The sequence below is a fragment of the Pistacia vera genome, unplaced genomic scaffold, assembly GCF_008641045.1.
Source record: "Pistacia vera cultivar Batoury unplaced genomic scaffold, PisVer_v2 Contig728, whole genome shotgun sequence".
In the NCBI taxonomy this organism is placed as follows: Eukaryota; Viridiplantae; Streptophyta; class Magnoliopsida; order Sapindales; family Anacardiaceae; genus Pistacia; species Pistacia vera.
Window position 1 is genome coordinate 276,135 of NW_022196588.1, and position 19,929 is coordinate 296,063.

A 19,929-nucleotide genomic window follows, 5' to 3' on the forward strand; every position below is an offset into this window, starting at 1 on the left:
GTATTATGTAACTACGGACGCGTGTTTGATTAATTTCACCGGATGACTATTCATATCTTTTATGAATAACGCTATAATACAAACTTTGTATATACAGTAATGTGACATAAAATGAATATAAGAAATATAGTAAACGATGTAAAACATTATATGTCTAAAACTATCCATCTTTTATTCTCTAACATTCATCATAATTGTTTTTTTTTTTTCTGTTTGTTATATAATTCAAGTATTTGATGTAATTTTAAGTATTTTATAATATTTATATTAATTCACTAAAAAATTGCCATCTAAATAAAAATTAATAGTAAATATTATATTCTCTTAGGTTGTGCTTGGTTTATGAAATGTTATCTTACTGAGAATGTTATATTAATATAAATATAGATTACCTTGAACATTACTGAGAATATTTAGGGAAATGTGTTTGATTGGTTAGAATAAATTGTTGGATATATTATATTAATATATTTTGGTTGAGAAGAATAAATTGGTGTGTATGTTATATAAATTACTAAATTGTCCTCCTTTTTAAATATTAATATAATATTATTTTTATTATTTTTTGGATAATTTTGGTTAACCCCCTGCATTTCAGATTTAGCTAAAACATCCCACAACAAAAAAATTTAAAACTTAACAAAAACACCCCCACCTACCCCAAGCCACTATCAACGACCAGCAACCATTGTTGGCAAAGGCAACAATGGGAATCTTGCCATGAAAAGCTCAGATATTTGGCCGTGAAATGATGACTGTTTCACAACCAAATATCTAGGCTTTTCACGACCACATCTTTGGCCATGAAACAGCTAGATTTGACTGTTTCCTGCCATGGATTGCAGATCCATTGTCAAAAATGGCCTTAGCGGTGCACGGCTAGTTGTACACCATTCCCTCATTGTTGACGGTGGTGGTCGGCGACTGGTAGTGGTGGCCAGATCCAGCCACCACCCTTGGGTAATTTTTTAAAATTCTAGGGGTATTTATGTCATAAAAATTTGTATATAAGAATAAAATAGTCCATTAGTATTTTTGTAATTGTTTTTAAAACATTGACATTATTGTCCTAAAATTTTATTAATAAAGGGTAAAATTATGATAAAAATAAGATTACCAAGTAATCTTAAAATACCTAAGAAAATGAAGGTAATCACATTATCTCTTATATTACCAGCAATAACTACTATTGATTTTGAAAGATTATCGGAATCTTATTTTACTTGAAAACCAAACATGGTAATAAAATAATATAAGATGGTATTACCTCAGTAATCCTCTATTACCTCCAACCAAACCCACCTTTATTGTATTCATTAATCATTTTTCAACTATTTTCTAGTACATAGTCCCTACCCAAGTTAAAGATATTAAAAATTATTATGGTGCCTGCCTTTTTTGATAAATTTATCAATAAATATTCCTCTGAAACTTTGTCCTTTCTTTGAACTTTCCCAACTGCCTTTATATAAGAATCTTGGGTGGACAAGAATTGCTCTGTTATCCATATACTTTCTCGATAAAATCTTATGTTATGGCTAGGTGGTTCTTTATTGTAAATATTATTAATTATGGAACCATTAATATAATTGATTATTAAAGACTGGTTGTATATGCATCCGTCGGCACATAATTTTTTTCACAAAAGAATAATCAAATAACCAAACTAATTGCTGCAGACAAGAGGCCATGAACTCAAAAGATATAACTTGAAATCATTCAAATGATAGAATGTTTTAAACTAGAAGACAGAAATCAAACTGGCAGCTGAGCTCCTCCAAATATCCAGTACCCAGTACTAAGGGTCTTTCATTTAACCTTAATTAATTAGATAATCGCTACTTCTGTAAACACCTTTGTATTGTACGTACTATTTCATTGAAAATCATTTATCATATATACACTGAAGAACCCAAGATTTTTGCCCATCCGCAACTCTGTCATTGTTTGCCAAACAACTAATAAAAACTTTTAAAAAATCACCAAACCTTAAGCAAATAAAATAATACAACATAAAAAACATGAAAGAAAAGAATGTAATAAAACAATACTTTCCTACTTGAATAAATTTATGAGAAGCAAAACATAGATAGTAACTCAAATTTCTTTAATAATTTTGAGCAGTTAAACGGTAATATTTGAAATATAGGAAAATAGTGGGTGAAAGTGAAGGGTGAAGAATAACGCCCAGTAAAATATAGTTAAAGTTAAATTTGGGAAAGTAGGAACATTCTTAGACACAAAACAAACTCACAAGATTTATGCCTTTTTTCCATCAAATTAGAATAAAAAACCTCCAAAAAACAAGCATTATTCAACCCTAAAATAAACTAAATTGAAATGAGCAAAACACATACCTAAAAGGCTAAAACTGATAAAACAGAAAACGGAGTTGATTGTGGCATCTTTAGTAGTGAAAGCTTTAATAATTTCAGTATTCAAAAGTTTTAAGAGCGAATAACATGAGAAAGAGAGAGTAAAAAATTTTGGGGATAAAATTATAAAAAACAGGTGGAGTCGTTGAAAAGAGTGAAGAGAGTTTTAAACTTTTAATATGATATGGGCCTGAAATATATATATTAATAACAAGTTTTTTGTGTGTTTAGATATATGAATAATAATTCTTATTTTTAAAAAAATCTAAGAGTCTGTCTGAATATATATATTAATAGCAATTTTTTATAGGCCTATATATTAACAATTTTTTCTTTAAAAATCTGAGGGCCTACCTTCAAAGGGTATGGGTCTGTCCCTACATATATACAATGTATATCAACACAAGTATACATGCCCTTTTTTTTAAATAATTATTATAATTAATTTAGAAGTTTTTTCCGATCCATGTCTTATCTTGTTTAATTGGTTAGAACTCTTGGAGTTATACAAGAAGTTTATTTATTAATTTTATTTTTTTAAAAAAAATTATTGGTGTCAAAGTCCTACGTCTGTTAGGAGACGAAGGCTTTAGTCGCTTATATATTACAAGGAGATTCTCATCACCTAGAGGTGCCTTTTTAGGACAAAATCGTGCAACCCGCAAGGTTCAAAACAGACAATATCTCTAAGAATCCACCTACCATGTCTCTAGATCTGACATATATTAATAACAATATTTTATGATTCTTTCTTACTGGTATATATATCATTATTCTTGTATAACGTAAAAAAAAAAAAAAAAAAAAAAAAAAAAATCTTGTAGCTCTACAAAATAATCCAATCCAGTTCAATCCAATCATAAAAATTAATATAATATGTCTGACACAACCAACTGAAGTTCTTAGTATGAGCATAAATTTTCTTCTAATTCTTCATAAATAATTTTGTTCTCAGGTGCAGAATTTTGATTTGCCAGACTATAGACTTAAATTAATATCCTGGTAGAGATTATTAATTAATTCTCTGTCTCAAGGCTTCCCTTTGTAATTGGCATTCATGAATGCTCTTCACCTATTTTTATCCACATTAATTACTACTTTGAAGTCTCCAATCCAATGGTGGCCGGCCTTGTAGCCTACAGCATTCTTCCCCAACTAAAATTTTATTAAGTATTAATGTCCATCTGACTTTCCTTTCTTAGTTAATTTTAAATAAATAAATAAGAGTGGATTAAATGGGACTACAGATAACTTTTTCATTTTTATTTTTTTAATCTAATAATATAAAGAGAGATTTATGAATAAGAGATGATGTGTTAGAATTTACGAGACCTAAATATCTATATGCTGACCTCCAAGCATGTTGAGAATTCATCTTAGCGTTGGTCCACCGCTGGGAACCCTTTGAGGAGCTTCAATGTTAATGGCTTCCATTCCTTTGGTTAGAGGAGCTTAGATGCACTGTTTTAAAACCCAGCCTGGCTCGGCTGGTTCAACCGAGACTCAGAGTCTTCACCAAGTTGGGTTATAAATTTTACTATTCATTCAAAACCCTAAAAATTAGGACATCAATTTATAAACAATTAAAGAACGGAATGTTAGGGTTTTTGGAGAGAAATTATTGGTGAGTGCAATAGTGGCAACGACGTCGATTTTCAACGAGTGAATTGATCGAAAATCGCAAACCAATGTTGTTGGAAAAATCCCGCTGTCACTAGCAATTAGGGAGGTGAACATGGGAGTGGTGAGAAGGCTTTTGGTCAGGAGGCTGAGGGGAGTATTTTTGTGGTGATGGGGAGTGTTGTCGTTGTTGGAAACATGCCTTATTTGCTGATGTCGACGATGGTGTTTGGAGTATTTTTACAAGATTTCAAACTTATAGGGACTTACATGTAATTTGTAGGGATATTTTTGTTAGATTTCAAACTTTTGGACATCGGTTTGACTGACGGTTCAAACTGGTTAAACCGGTCAACCGAAGACCAGGCCACTTTACCTAGTTTCACCCCGAGTTGAGTTTTAAAACATTGCTTCAATATCAATAACTTCCATTCTTTTGGTTAGACTAAGTAAGTACTTAGATGAGTATAGTTGTAACTCATTGATTTATTTCTAATAATTGATGTACCTCACGAGTCAATTGTTCACATTAGACATTCTACCATAAGAAAGACGACGTCTAATAACAAACTAATGATTTAAGCGATTAGAATGAAAACGCGATTAGGGTTTATAAAATTTCCCCAAGCATATTACCTTATATTCATTAAAATACACACCAAAACCCTAAGAGATTGAATTTTTAATCCATGTGGGAATGTAACTTGGTGGCACTCTAGTGGTCTTTCATGCACGAAATGACAAGGAGAGGTGAACGTAGGTGAAAGGAAGGTGAGAAGAGTAAAGGATGGAGTTGGTACAATCAGCAAGGTGTAGAAATTTATCAAAATCAGAATCACCCACTGTAACTGTTCATTTATTAATGAATTCACTCCAATTACAAATTTAAACATCAAATCTCATGTCCATGTCAATTTCTTTGTGATTCCTTCTTGAATAGAATAGGATAATTTCACCAAAAAAATCTGCTTTTATTCTTCACTTTTGGCCATTTGTCCTTTATGTTTTTTCTCTATTCATTATTAATACGATGATATGATCAATTTTTTTTTTTTTTTTTAATCTTATTATATACCCTTAAACGCACATATTAAGAAAACCAGTCTGAAGTCTGAACTAGATCTGCTTGTGGAAGTACCCTTGAAAAAAAAAGGAACATTTCCTCTACTCAACCATTGCAAGTAAGAATATGTGAAACCTTCAAAGGCACATATTAGCAAAATATTTGCTCTTAAAAAGAAGGAACATTACCTCTCTCAGCCATTTCGGATTAAGAAGATGTCAAAGCATATTTTTTTCTATACTTTTCGTATTATCTCGAACTATATTATAGATTACACCCTATTAGAATTTGATTTTTGCTTTTTTTTTTTTTTTTAATATTTAAGAACTTATAATAACTCATAATCATCTCTCATCCTAAGCCGTGTTCTCAGAGTACAGGTTAAGAGAACTCGAGGAGTATGTTGTACATTTGTACTACCCCCAATAACATTATTGAGAGAATACTGACCATTGGATGACCATGATCCAAAGGTAGCCTTAACGATCAAACATTAGAAAATACATGAAATAAAATGGTAATAAATAAAAATATCTAGGAAAACTTGACATTGTTAAGTACACTTTCTGAACACAGCCTTATGCTCTTCTAACTACTAACTTCTGAGTTCTAACAATAAATTTTTCAACCAAGTGGTGCATACTGTCAAACTGATGCTATCCGCGTGAGCAACGTGTGCGTCAAAGAAACCTAATAACAGTTTTATAATGGCAGGGAAAGGTCGAGGACCACTTTCATGATTCGAAAACTTGACAATAATGGCTGAAAACTAAATCTTGTCCTGAGTAAAACCTTCCACACGCTACTCAAGAGAAAATGAACTAACATTAAGAACACCAATGCTTCATTTCATTGTCAAGAGGATGGGAGGCAATCACTGTACCTAATAAATTGACGAGGTACAGCTTCAATCACCCTGAACGATATTTGACACTGGATTACATAAAGCTCTTCAAATGCATTTAGTACTGATGAGAGATTATACCAATAAATGCCGAAAAGCAATTCAACTAATTTTGCATCGATTACATAAAGATACCACTGGGTGTTATTCCAGGCAACGGTTATATGACAACAATGAAGACAAAACTATTTCACCTGCATCAGTGATGAATAAAGTAGAACCCACATAAGAATATTAGGATGCAGAAAAGGACTTTAATTTCGGTGGCCAACCCCAAAGTGAAACCTCTTCGCCTGCCTGTCATTAAATGCATATTCAAGTCGCAAAGGCCCCAGAGGGGAGTCAACACGGATACCAAACCCATATCCATATCCACTACCAGGTTTCAATCTTGCCCCAGCAGGATCACCTAATTAAAGAAGAGAAGTAAAAGAACAAGACCCCCAGATTAGAAAAACATCTTGAGAGAGAACTCTTCCCACTCACCCAACTGCAGAACATAATAAAAAGTAGGGCCAAACTATAAAGAAACCTACCAGGCACTGTAGGGCCTGATCCAAGGTCTGTTCCATAGTCTGAAAAGATAACCCCTTCCACTGGCCCCAACTGCAAAACAAAAAATATTAAAGGGTCAATGTGCAAAATTAATCTTCACCTATAAATAACAGATAAACATACAAGGGAAGCATGCTCATACACAGAGATCCTCAATCCTAAGCTATTCTCAATTATCTCAGGTTAAATCCTCAGCTCTAAAGTAATTTACACCATTCTACAAATTTTGACACTCACAAAGTCTTCAAACCAGAAAAACCTTCGTTCCATTTGTCATTTATAAAGAGGGCAAACTGGCACTGAAATAAGAGGGGGAAGATGATGGACCACTTTTAGATTACAGGGCTTCTATTTAATTGCAGAAAAGCTCTTCAGAATATAATTACATGTTGGCCCCTACTCGGACTTCTAGAGTATTTTCTAACCACTCCAGTTCTACTAGATAATATATGCTTGTTCATTGTACCCTCATCATTAATCTTGCTATTCGAGTAATTTTAATAAACGTTCTGGCAATCTGTACCTAAACCTTAGGTGACCCATTATTACCCACTATCTTTACACATTAATTCAAGTTTTAATCATGAATTCAGAAAATGTAGCGGTCATGGTTGCTTTTAAGAAGTTTTCAAATTGTTAAGCTATTTACGCCAAGTAATAACAAGAACATTTCATAGGAAGAAAAACTATGCATAAAAACGATGCAGCTAAGGTTTAAATCTGAGACTAACACTCAACCAGAAAGGTTTTAGCCGTCTTAATGACAGCACATGCAACTGTCCTTGTAACTAAATAGTAAAGGCCAATCTAACACCCAGAAATAATTTTACCTCAACTATAATTCTTAAATATCACACACTTCAATTGCCCCTCATTATATATGCATACTATAAAAACAAAACCGATGGTTCCTAGATTTTAACTGCCACCATCAGTAACATTCTTTTAAGCTTTAACTATGCAACCATTAAATTCCACATATTTAATTCAAGTCCCACTTTAATACATAGCACCTAAAGCACCCCTTCTACTTTTGAGAAGTACCACAATTTTTAGAGCAGTTTTCCACTCTTCTAAATTTATACTGTTAAGAAATGATTTATGCATGCTCTGCTATTCACATATATGCTAATGCCACATTCCTTATATATGCCTAGATTCATGCCTGTTTTGTTGTTCATATATATGCCACATTCTTTATTGACCCTTTCTTTTTGGAGTTCATCATATGTGTCTTGCCTTCGTAAAACTTCAGCTAAATTCATGTGAGGTAACTCCAACCAGATTTATGCATCCTGACATGCAGTGACAAAGCTCAAATAACACAGAAAATTTTTGTTGTGTTCCTACCATTGGGAAAGAGATTTCACTAGAGCCAACAACATAAGATCGACCAGAGCCCACTGCACCTTCTTCATAGCCTCTCACACTATTTGTTCCCCCAATGGCAAAGGCTTCATGAGGAGAGAAATTACCTACTACATGCCCACCGGACAAACTAGCAATGAGAAACAATGCAAATTAGCAAACTAAAACAGATCACTTGATTCATTCACAATAAACAACAATTGAACCATAGGGGTTCCTTCATTTAAAAACACAGTTATCCCATACTAATCATCCTCTGAATTATGCCTTTAAGATTCACACTTCAAATTTCTACTCCTCCACACACACTAAAAAAAAAAAAAGTAAATAATAATAATAATAATAAGAGTGTGTGTGAGAGAGAGAGAGAGGTAGCATACCTTAAAAGAATACGAGCAGGACCAACTTCTACACCCTTTCTCGCACGAGCAGTCACTCTATTGAAAAACAACCACTCTGGCAAAACAGGAAGTCCTTGTTCCACGTTGAAAACAAACTGCACAGAAAACAAATATGATGGTCCACATAGACAGTAAATAAAGAAAATATAGAGGAGTTCCAAATGACTAACCATTGAAGACCCATGATCACCAGAACCAGTATAGACACTCTCAAATTTAGCAATCAACATATCATCATGGGTCTTGCCACTGCCCAACAAAAAAGTTAAACAAGAGGAAGATCAGAAGCAAGTGCATTTGCACCATAACCACATATTGGCAATCAATTAATAAATCATATTCAAACTAATGAATGTTCAGCAATATATACTCTCTAGTAGGCATACCTGGCCGTAAGAGGACTGCTGTAGAAGTCTTTGATAATAGGATTTCCTTTTTCATCACGGGCACCAGCATGCTGATAAAAGGAAAACACAATCACACAGTCAAATTTTATATTCAATACAAGGTACTAAAGTTTCAAAAATGACTCTTTGAAGAAGCCTAAGCATAATAAAGAGGAAGCCCTTGCTACATCATTTTACAGCAATAACTAAAACAATCAATAACAGAACAAGCTTCACTTGTAAACAATGTACCACCATAAAAAAGTCTAAAATGAACCTATGGAAATAAACAATATTCTGCCAATGTAGTGCTCCAATAACATTAACTTTCATCAGGAAACGATATGTCAAACCCAATAAAGATGTCACTACATTACCAAGTCCCCCACATATCTAAGTTCATGCAATTGGACAAAGAAAATGGTAATATTAATGGAGTACCTGAAAAATAAGTCCTGCCGTCCCACTCCACTTTGGCCTGATTGGTCGACTAAACTCTATACCCGCTGTTACACGGCCAATGGTCAGATTGCTATTGTCAGGTTGGTTCCCATGGACAAGGGTACCAGGGGTTCTTGAATTCTAGTACAAACAAAATCAGTTCAAGCAAAGTCAGGTCCCCACTATCAAGAAAGTTATAGTTCTTAAAAAATGAAAACCTTAAATTACCTGAACCATAATAGAACGAGATGTCCGCTTGTCATCTCCTTCAATCCATGGATCTGTGTAATTTATACGAAATATGGAGTCAATTTGGCCCCTCTCTAATGAAATATTAAGTTTTTGGTTTCCTCCGAAAACATTCCGATGAGAATAGGCAAAGCTGCATTAGAAATATGAGTAGATATTATGCTCATAGTATAAAAAAATTTATCATCACATCAATTTCGTCAAAGAAAAAGTTCAGAACTGCAATCGTATGCANGAGAGAGAGAGAGAGGTAGCATACCTTAAAAGAATACGAGCAGGACCAACTTCTACACCCTTTCTCGCACGAGCAGTCACTCTATTGAAAAACAACCACTCTGGCAAAACAGGAAGTCCTTGTTCCACGTTGAAAACAAACTGCACAGAAAACAAATATGATGGTCCACATAGACAGTAAATAAAGAAAATATAGAGGAGTTCCAAATGACTAACCATTGAAGACCCATGATCACCAGAACCAGTATAGACACTCTCAAATTTAGCAATCAACATATCATCATGGGTCTTGCCACTGCCCAACAAAAAAGTTAAACAAGAGGAAGATCAGAAGCAAGTGCATTTGCACCATAACCACATATTGGCAATCAATTAATAAATCATATTCAAACTAATGAATGTTCAGCAATATATACTCTCTAGTAGGCATACCTGGCCGTAAGAGGACTGCTGTAGAAGTCTTTGATAATAGGATTTCCTTTTTCATCACGGGCACCAGCATGCTGATAAAAGGAAAGCACAATCACACTGTCAAATTTTATATTCAATACAAGGTACTAAAGTTTCAAAAATGACTCTTTGAAGAAGCCTAAGCATAATAAAGAGGAAGCCCTTGCTACATCCTTTTACAGCAATAACTAAAACAATCAATAACAGAACAAGCTTCACTTGTAAACAATGTACCACCATAAAAAAGTCTAAAATGAACCTATGGAAATAAACAATATTCTGCCAATGTAGTGCTCCAATAACATTAACTTTCATCAGGAAAAGATATGTCAAACCCAATAAAGATGTCACTACATTACCAAGTCCCCCACATATCAAAGTTCATGCAATTGGACAAAGAAAACGGTAATATTAATGGAGTACCTGAAAAATAAGTCCTGCCGTCCCACTCCACTTTGGCCTGATTGGTCGACTAAATTCTATACCCGCTGTTACACGGCCAATGGTCAGATTGCTATTGTCAGGTTGGTTCCCATGGACAAGGGTACCAGGGGTTCTTGAATTCTAGTACAAACAAAATCAGTTCAAGCACAGTCAGGTCCCCACTATCAAGAAAGTTATAGTTCTTAAAAAATGAAAACCTTAAATTACCTGAACCATAATAGAACGAGATGTCCGCTTGTCATCTCCTTCAATCCATGGATCTGTGTAATTTATACGAAATATGGAGTCAATTTGGCCCCTCTCTAATGAAATATTAAGTTTTTGGTTTCTTCCGAAAACATTCCGATGAGAATAGGCAAAGCTGCATTAGAAATATGAGTAGATATTATGCTCATAGTATAAAAAAATTTATCATCACATCAATTTCGTCAAAGAAAAAGTTCAGAACTGCAATCGTATACATGAGCATGTAGGTTGATATGCACGTTTACATATATTGAAGAAATGAACAGGATATCTCATGGCTCCCGAACAAATACTATTAGCATTAAACACACAGAATCTCTTAATTGCAAGAGAACAGAAAATAAAAAATAGTGTAAATTCCAGTTATTTACATAAAATAAACAATGAGGAATATATATCCTCCATCAGGAACAATTTTTTTTTTGGAATTTGGAAAACAAAATATTTTGGATACAAGAGAACTGTACTTAAAAGGAAGCATATTACTAGAGAAAAAATGTAAAAAGAGAAGCAACCACATAGATCAAGCAAATAATAAACAATGGAGGTATGTATCAGATGTAGCACTGCCTATCAAGAAATAAAAAGAAAATGATATGGATCTAAATGTTAAAATAGTAGCAAAAGGTAGGAAAAGGTTCTTCTATGGAGCTAAATGGCAATAACCCTTCATTCACTACCAGTGTTTACACATTTTTATGAATTCATAGTTCAATATTGTTAACGAAGAATCATTTAACAAATAACAAACCAAAACTTGACAAATTGATTTCTTGCTGTACACTGTCAAACCATAAAACCTGGGATGAAACATAGGTAGCCAAAACTAGTCATTTAGTTTCTAAGTTACTACTCACCAAAACAACCTAAATTCAAGCACCCAATATGGACAATGTATTTGCTTCTTCAGATATAAAGGTCCATTGCAATGAGCGATAATGTGATCATCATAGTTCATGTTTTAACATTTAATGACTTAAGAAGAACATAAATCTGGCAACTGACAACCAGATAATGCAACATAAAATCTCACCTTCCTATGAGTCCAGATAGAGGACCACTTGTGATGCTGCACGTGAAAGAACAAAAAAAATTATATCGTCTTAGATAGGTCATTCATATAAACTTTAATATATATATATATATCACCTACCCGCTTGATATACCGCCACCAGCAGAAAAACCTCCACTAGGGCGTTCAACAACATTCATTATTAGGTCAACCTTGTCAGTATCTACATTGTTGCCAAAGAAAACAGCATTTCAAGTCCCAAAAAAAATATAGAAGCATAGCCATAACTCAAACAATGATTATTTGAGAACTAACTTTACATATCTATATAATATCTGAAAGCATAAATCATGTATGAGATGACTCAAATGAAATTGCATTTTATTTCACCTCCCGCAGGCTGGGGAATAATGCTGACATCTTCCATGATTCCCATAGTTAACACTGTTTCCACATCTCTTTTCCCTTGAAACACGCTGTAAACCTACAGAATAATTATTACAATGCCAAAAGATTTGTCAGTTTTAAAGGGTGTCTAAAGTCTAAAAACAAACTGGTGCATTCCATAGGATGGACCAATTACTTGCATGAGATACCTCATAGCAAATAAATGAACTATTAACACTTCACTTTCCAATAAAAAACAAAAGAAAGTTGACAACCAATTTAACAGGTAATAAGAGATGGCAACACCTAAACAAAAAGACAAGTATATCTCATCTACTAAGACATAAGAGCAATATAAGTGATAAATGAAGGGGTAACAAGGAGATCAAAAGGACAAACAAGCTGGAGAGAATTGCGTATGCTTAAATATAATCNATATATATATATATATCACCTACCCGCTTGATATACCGCCACCAGCAGAAAAACCTCCACTAGGGCGTTCAACAACATTCATTATTAGGTCAACCTTGTCAGTATCTACATTGTTGCCAAAGAAAACAGCATTTCAAGTCCCAAAAAAAATATAGAAGCATAGCTATAACTCAAACAATGATTATTTGAGAACTAACTTTACATATCTATATAATATCTGAAAACATAAATCATGTACAAGATGACTCAAATGAAATTGCATTTTATTTCACCTCCCGCAGGCTGGGGAATAATGCTGACATCTTCCATGATTCCCATAGTTAACACTGTTTCCACATCTCTTTTCCCTTGAAACACGCTGTAAACCTACAGAATAATTATTACAATGCCAAAAGATTTGTCAGTTTTAAATGGTGTCTAAAGTCTAAAAACAAACTGGTGCATTCCATAGGATGGACCAATTATTTGCATGAGATAACCCATAGCAAATAAATGAACTATTAACACTTCACTTTCCAATAAAAAACAAAAGAAAGTTGACAACCAATTTAACAGGTAATAAGAGATGGCAACACCTAAACAAAAAGACAAGTGTATCTCATCTACTAAGACATAAGAGCAATATAAGTGATAAATGAAGGGGTAACAAGGAGATCAAAAGGACAAACAAGCTGGAGAGAATTGCGTATGCTTAAATATAATCAGTTATACCATATTAGCTAAACCCTGAAAGTCAACATCGTTGCAGTCTTGCCAGTCAAAGGTGAGAATGCACCTGTCCTGACCCACTCCCGTGTAAGTATGATAAATTCCACTTCACACCAACCTAACACAGTTTGTTCTTCAGTTTTAATCCAAAACAAAAAAAACACCATACTAATTTGGGAATGAGTATATATATATCGGTCAATGATCACCTATAAACAGGCAAAGTGGGGACTTTGAAAGTCATTTATGTGTCGACAGCTATGCCTCAAGAGTCTTGGATCTTGGTTTTGGTTATACCCCCTTTAGAGGCCAAAGTCCTCTGGTGGGATGTACCGCATCCTATGTTCAACTCTAGTACTAATTATAATGGTACACCCCCTTAAAAGCATAAATTTTTTCACCTTAGGCTAACAATTCACAATTTAAATATTAGAATTCTAACCAAAAGGCCTCATAGTAGTCTAGAAATATAACTCCAGTTACCCTCTTCAACTATGCAATGTTACAACACTCTTCCTCAGAAAGGAAGTACCAAGTAAATTTTAAAAAAATAAAAATAAAAAATTCTGGGATATACCTGTCCTTTCTTGGTTGTAAGTTGTCGAAGTATGGTTTCAGGCTTTGTCTTCCCCTTAGTTGGCTCACCACTAAAGATAGCAATAAAGCATATATCACATAGAGATCCTATGTTTACTATTTCAAATATTTTATAGAAGATAAAACATAAGCTTTTGTGTTTGCCAATGTATCAATATACAAAACAGACGTATTAGTATGTGCATGAAAAAGGAAAAAATTGAAGATACATTCTTACGTCTTCCTGTCAAGAAAACGTATAGAAATATTATTGACCTCAGCTTCTACAACTTGTAATCTTATTACACCGCCAGAAAGAATTTCAACACCAGAAACCTGTAAAAGCAATCAAAATATGATTGTCAATGTTAACACCAGTTGCGAGGTCAACTTAACTATTAAATAAGCTAACTCTCTTATCCATAAACAATGAAACATAAATACAAAACATTAGCAGATAAAACACTAACCAGGCCAAAAAGACCACGTTCTGTATACCACCCATTGATGGAACTTATTACTTCCTCCAAACGCCTGACATTGACAATTTTTCCTGCACAGCTTGACCCCAAAATTCAAATTAATTAACATCTCCTATAACCCATTTTGAATGTGACAGACAAATCAACATATGTCAAGAAATCTACCATAACCATCACGAAAAGAATCCTCCAGAAACTTTGATGGAAGAACATTAGCTCCTTCACATACTAAACCATGAAACTCCTGGTTCGGTTCTACCTTGTGCCACAGCAAGTCAATATCAAACATCAAGCCAAACTAACAAAAAACATTTTCCCATATACACAAAAATATCTTCTGTTTAATACCGAATTTAAATTCAATTCTTTGTCTCTGAAACCAGATTAGATGTATAAATGTTTTCAGATACAATTTTAACAGAGAAATAATTTGAAATACTATATTAGGCGCATTCTCAAAGTATTAAATTATACGCAAAGTTTTTATAACCATATACCTGAAAGACCAATCTGATGCCATCACGAGTATCGACGGCAACTGGCATACACGAACAGAAGTAACCGCTATCGATGATTCTGTGGACGTCCTCTTGGACTTCACGAATCGTTAAAGCCGAGTTGGCACGGCACGCTTTTAACGCCGTTAAAGCTTCAGCTTCAAGGTCTTTTCTCTCAAGCTCTTCACCATCTTTGTTTCGCACCAAAACTTCACTTATCAAGACTCGTTCTTCGTCATACCGACTCAACGAATGCGGCTGCCCCTTCACTTGCTGAGTTGGTGACTCAGTCTGACTCGACGGCGGCGGCGGCTCTGGTGCCGGCTGACTGAGCGACAACGATGCCGAGCATAGAAGTGGAGAATTCGCTGCCGACTCGGACTGAGTGAGAGACAAGGACGCCGAACAGAGAAGAGGAAGCCTCTCCTTGTTCTCTCCAACTAAGAGTGCGGCCGCCGAATGAAGCTTCTGAGTCAATGACACGGAGCGAGTTGACTCAGTTGAGCGAATTTTAAGCGAAGCGAGTAGTTGGGAGAGCGAATTTCTGGTTTTGATGAGTGTTTGGGAGAAAAAGGGAAGGGAAGAGTGGGGACGAAAGAGAGGGACTTTAAGAGAGGATGAAGTGAAGCGAACGTCGTGGTTTTCGTGAGGCATTGCGTGAATTGATTAAAATGTTGGTTTGTGTTGGTTTAATTTGAGATTTTGATTTCTAGGGTTTTACCAAGAAGACGAAGAACAAGATAAACCCTTTCGTAATTTGAAATTTAGCAAAATTTCAAATTACCGAATATTTATGAAAAATATCGAAATTTAAAATTTTTAAGTGAAATACGTAATGTGGCATCGCTCTGAGGTTTTATGGTTACCCCTGAATTTTAATGATCTAAAGAAACCCAAATATTTCAGAATAAAACTCTTGCACCCTTAAAGTCTGCTTGTTTACCCTTTTTGTTTTTTTCCCGACCCTTTCCCTTTTATTTCATTGAAAATTGTGAGATATCCGTTAGGTTAGCTTTTTTACCATGTTTTTCAAATTGCTTATCGTATCGTGCATTGAAAACTTAATTTTTTTAATCGTATATTACATATCGTATCATAAGATATGTTTTTTTTAAAAAAAAAATTAATAAATAAAATAATCAAAATTTTCTAAAAATTAATATCATCTCCAAGATTAATTAAAGAATTTTATGGTATTATTAGCTTTAAATTATGATATTACATAATCAAAATTAATCACAAAATTAAGAATCTATATTATTTTCTCTCAACCATTCATATCATTTTCAAGATCAATGTCAATATCTATATATCCACTTGTATTATTATTATCATGCAAAATGGGCAACACATCTTCTTCTTCACTTTCTCCATGCAAAATGAGTAAATTTAGACAGGTTTTAGTGAACCGGGTTGGGTGACCCGATTCTGACCAGAATTTTTTTTGGGCCTATAACCCAAATTAATAAAATCGTATCGATATTTTTAAGGATACGTATCGTATCTTAGGATATATATCAATGTATCAAAAGGCTTAAAATATACTCTCTGATATATATCGTCAACGATCTATATCGAATCGTATCGTATGATACATATCGGGTATCGTAGGAGAGACAGATGTGGGCCCTTTTAACATAAAAAATTAATATTTAATTAAAAAATTCATTTATTCTCTTTTTTCTTCATTTTTTTCTATTTTCTAAAATAAAAGTTTTAAGTAATTTCAGATCAAGATTTTTAATAAAATATTATAAAAAAAATCAAATATTAATATATTTAAAATAGTTCCTTGAGACAAATAAATAAGTGATCATTTAAGAAAGTTTTATTGGATATTGTTGATGCATGATTCTAATACCAGCTAATCGACACGTGCGCAACGTTGATTGGTCAAGAAACACATGTGATTATGGATAGAGAGTGCGAAATAAATGCAATGAGAGCTTTTAAAGTGGTTCGGATGCTAAGGTAGCAAGTCCTACGTCCACTGATTTGTATTAGTATTGTGGGTCAGGTCGCAAAAGCGAACTGACTTACAAATAATTGGGAAAAGTAAATACAAAGTTTTTAGAGAGAGAGAGTTCAAGTGTAAAATAGCCGAATCCCCTTAATGAAGGGGTCTTCCTCTTTTTATACCGAGTTGAATGCGTGTAATCATCATTAAATCCTTGGGTTGGTGTGAATGTCAGGACATAATCCGGCTTTACGTCTCATTGCCCATTTCCCAAGCTGATTTCACGCGATTTGGAGCAGGGAAATGGACACGTGGGAGCTCCAGGGCGCTTGGCAGGCCTGACGTGCGCTTACCGTTCTGACAGGAACAGGTCACACTTCGTCACGTGACTTTCCACGTCAGCCCTTGTTTTCTCAAGCATAACAGAAGTCCCCTAGGTTTTAAGGTTTGAGGATCGAACCTTGGAAACTAAGTCATGCCGCGATTGGAGGTCCTGGTAATTTTGACCTGAATGGAAGAAGCTCGGGACAGGGCCTTTTGCGAACACGACCTCGCACAATTTTTTGCCTAAACGACCTAACAATCATCATCCTAGCGACCTGGATTCATCGGACGTTCCTCACCGTGCCTTAGGGTTGGAGATTCAATGAACCGGTTTCCACGCTGTCAGGCGCTCTGCACGTGTTAAGGCGTCTGACAGGCATATTAAATGCGTTGTGTGCTGACCCAGCGTTGTTTTGACAGCATTAATTGCACGACGCATTTGAAACGACGACCCTCATCACAGCATTGAATGCGACGTGGGGGCATTTAATGCAGAGAGAGAGAGAAGACTGTCGTTTCGATTCCGAGAGGTGGTAACCGTCAGTTTGTAGTCCATATAAAAGCCCAACTTTTCCAAATGATGCCACCAGAACCCCTTTTGCCTCGAGTGACAAGCCTTTGCAAACCGGAAGTTCTTCTTTTCCGATTTGTGCCTCTCAGAAATCTGAAACAAGATCCGGCCTTGGTCACGCGCCCCAGAAGGTAAGGTCCTTTTTCTTCTTCCTCTTTTTTTTTTTTTTTTTTTTGTTTGGTTGGTGGGCAATGGCGTTGGGTCTCCCGGTGTTTCACCAGAGACGCGACGCTATCGTCGGATTCGAGCCGTGGATGGCGGCTCAAGTTACTGTTAGGGTTTAAGGAATTTGTCTCATGCCGTCGCGCGGGACAACATGCGATGGCTAAAATAACCATGTCTGTCGGTGTTGCAGACTCTAGAATGGAACCGTCAATGTCCAGACCCGAGGAAGGAACCAGTTCGTCTTCGCAGGACGTTCCGCGGATGCATCCCTCGATGTCTTCTCGGTTCTCACCCGAGAAGAGTTCGATAGGATAAAAAGGCAGTTCGATGTCCGCGCAGAGGTGTTCCTCGACAACACCCGGTCGTCACGGCATCCTTCCGATGGCCTTGCTGCGATCTCCGAAGAGATCTTCAAGGGTGGAGGGATGATTCCCTTCCATCCTTTCATCAGGTCGGTCCTGGATTACTTAGGGATCGCACCGATGTAGCTGACGCCAAACGCTTATGTCATCACCATCGTGATGTACATCGCGTGCTGCGAGAGTGGCTTGGGCGAGCCAACGGCAGTGGAACTCGGTTTCGCCTACTATCTTAAAAAGAGTAAGGACAAGGATTCGTATTATTTGTCCCTCTTGGCGATCTACCATCGCCGAAGGGATACATAGCTATCCCAACAACGCAGGGGCCTACGAGACAAAATTCTTCTTTTTTTGCTATGACGGCTACTGCCGCTTTCAGAAACCAAGTAGGTTCTTCTTCGTTAGGTTCATTGTCTGTTTGCTTGCTTGATTATAACGATTTGCCTTCTTTTGCAGTTAATAAGACGACCAGCCAAGACCTGCTTGACGACCTGGACAGGCTCGTGTCATTTGGAGTCCTTCCCGAGGAAAGTCGGGACGCGAGGAAGCTTGTGACAACCGCAAACTTGCGAAAGTACGATTTCATCAGTAACAACGCGTCTTTGGAGCCCTTAGAAGGTAAGTTACGCTGATTCCCTTCTGGTCATAGAATAATTTTGTTTACTAATGTACTTGCATGCAGCGACTATGCCTCCGAAGGAGTCCGAGCAGCCTCGCCAAGCACCGTTCGTCTTCCCTTGATCGAGGAGAGAGAGAGCGGCCGAAGCTGCTCGTCCCATTCCGGCACAACCGGTGCGAACAGCCACGCCTTCCCAGCCCCGACCTGTGCAAGAAGCGACCAGGACAGAACAGATCGCTCAGACACCACCTGCTCCGGCCCAGAGGTCGAAGAAAAGGAAGTAGATTCAGGTCGACGAGTCAGAGAACGAATCTGAGGAAGAACCCTTGAGGTCGCGATAGGACTCAAGGAGGAGGTCGGGCAAGGAACCCGTGGACGAGGCGGTTGCTGCCGACAAGGCGAAGGACGCACTAGTGCTGGACTCATTGGGGAGCCTGCCCGAATACCTGCAGCCGATAGTCTATTCTCTGCTCGAGTGTGGGCTATCGGAGTCGTATGATGAGTTCGCCGACACGGGCGATGACCTAATGACCACGTCGTTCCAGCATCTAAGCAAGGTAAACGACCTGCTCTTAAAGTTTGTCCGCCGTTTCTATTCTAATTCACTTCTTGCTCGCAGGCTTTGCTTACGATGAGGATGTCTATGGAGAAGACTCGGCTAGGGGCCGCGAAGGGGGCAAGCGACCTAAAGGAGGAGGTCGCGAAGCTCAAGCACAGCCTGGAGTCCGTCGAAGCGGAAAGAACGCAAGCATTTGAAGCGGCGAACAGGTACCTGAACCAAAAGGATGCTGCTATGCAAACAGACTTCCAAAAGGCAGAGCTTGAACGACGTGCGGAGGAAGTGAATGAGCTTCAAAGGACAATCGCTAGGCTCTCTAAGGAGGTCGGAGAAAAGGACTAGGAGATCCAGACGACCTCCATATGGGCTCAGCAAGCTGAACAAGAAAGGGAGGCCTTCGAAAAGGAAAGGCAAGCTCTCGAGGCCGAACTCTAGGAGAGTCAGGAAAAAATCGCTTCACTGACTGAAGAAATGCGGATCCAGTCAGAGGAGATGGAGGATAAGGCCGTCGACTGGGCAATCGGGTCTATTTATACCCTGCA

General features: G+C 36.5%; 1 protein-coding gene across 3 annotated transcripts; it reads right to left on the reverse strand.

The window, feature by feature from the left end:
- Window positions 1–5,565: 5,565 nt before the first annotated feature.
- Window positions 5,566–15,644, reverse strand: LOC116114942 (outer envelope protein 80, chloroplastic). Of its 3 annotated transcripts, none has more exons than XM_031401073.1 (16): window positions 14,834–15,644; window positions 14,502–14,595; window positions 14,325–14,407; window positions 14,093–14,190; window positions 13,856–13,925; window positions 12,843–12,936; window positions 12,594–12,675; window positions 11,770–11,805; window positions 9,342–9,495; window positions 9,114–9,254; window positions 8,673–8,743; window positions 8,457–8,535; window positions 8,266–8,381; window positions 7,868–8,015; window positions 6,499–6,568; window positions 5,566–6,371 (listed from the first exon to the last, which is right to left on the reverse strand). In XM_031401073.1, exons 1-16 carry the CDS (start codon window positions 15,485–15,487, stop codon window positions 6,217–6,219), a joined length of 2,145 nt encoding a protein of 714 aa, XP_031256933.1. In that variant the 5' UTR covers window positions 15,488–15,644; the 3' UTR covers window positions 5,566–6,216. The 3 variants fall into 3 exon arrangements, with proteins under 3 accessions (XP_031256933.1, XP_031256934.1, XP_031256935.1); XM_031401074.1 differs by lacking the exons at window positions 8,266–8,381; window positions 8,457–8,535; window positions 8,673–8,743; window positions 9,114–9,254; window positions 9,342–9,495 and adding exons at window positions 9,622–9,737; window positions 9,813–9,891; window positions 10,029–10,099; window positions 10,470–10,610; window positions 10,698–10,851; XM_031401075.1 differs by lacking the exon at window positions 7,868–8,015 and having other exon boundaries at window positions 6,216–6,371.
- Window positions 15,645–19,929: the final 4,285 nt, after the last annotated feature.

What these genes read in the sequence shown, in the direction of transcription:
- LOC116114942 (XM_031401073.1), bottom strand. Translation starts at nt 15,487, where the DNA reads ATGCCTCACGAAAACCACGACGTTCGCTTCACTTCATCCTCTCTTAAA. An exon ending in TATTCCCCAGCCTGCGGGAG is followed by an intron (nt 12,676 to 12,842) that starts GTGAAATAAAAT and finishes GCAACAATGTAG; the next exon opens with ATACTGACAAGGTTGACCTA. An exon ending in CGGCAGGACTTATTTTTCAG is followed by an intron (nt 8,744 to 9,113) that starts GTACTCCATTAA and finishes TCCTTTTATCAG; the next exon opens with CATGCTGGTGCCCGTGATGA.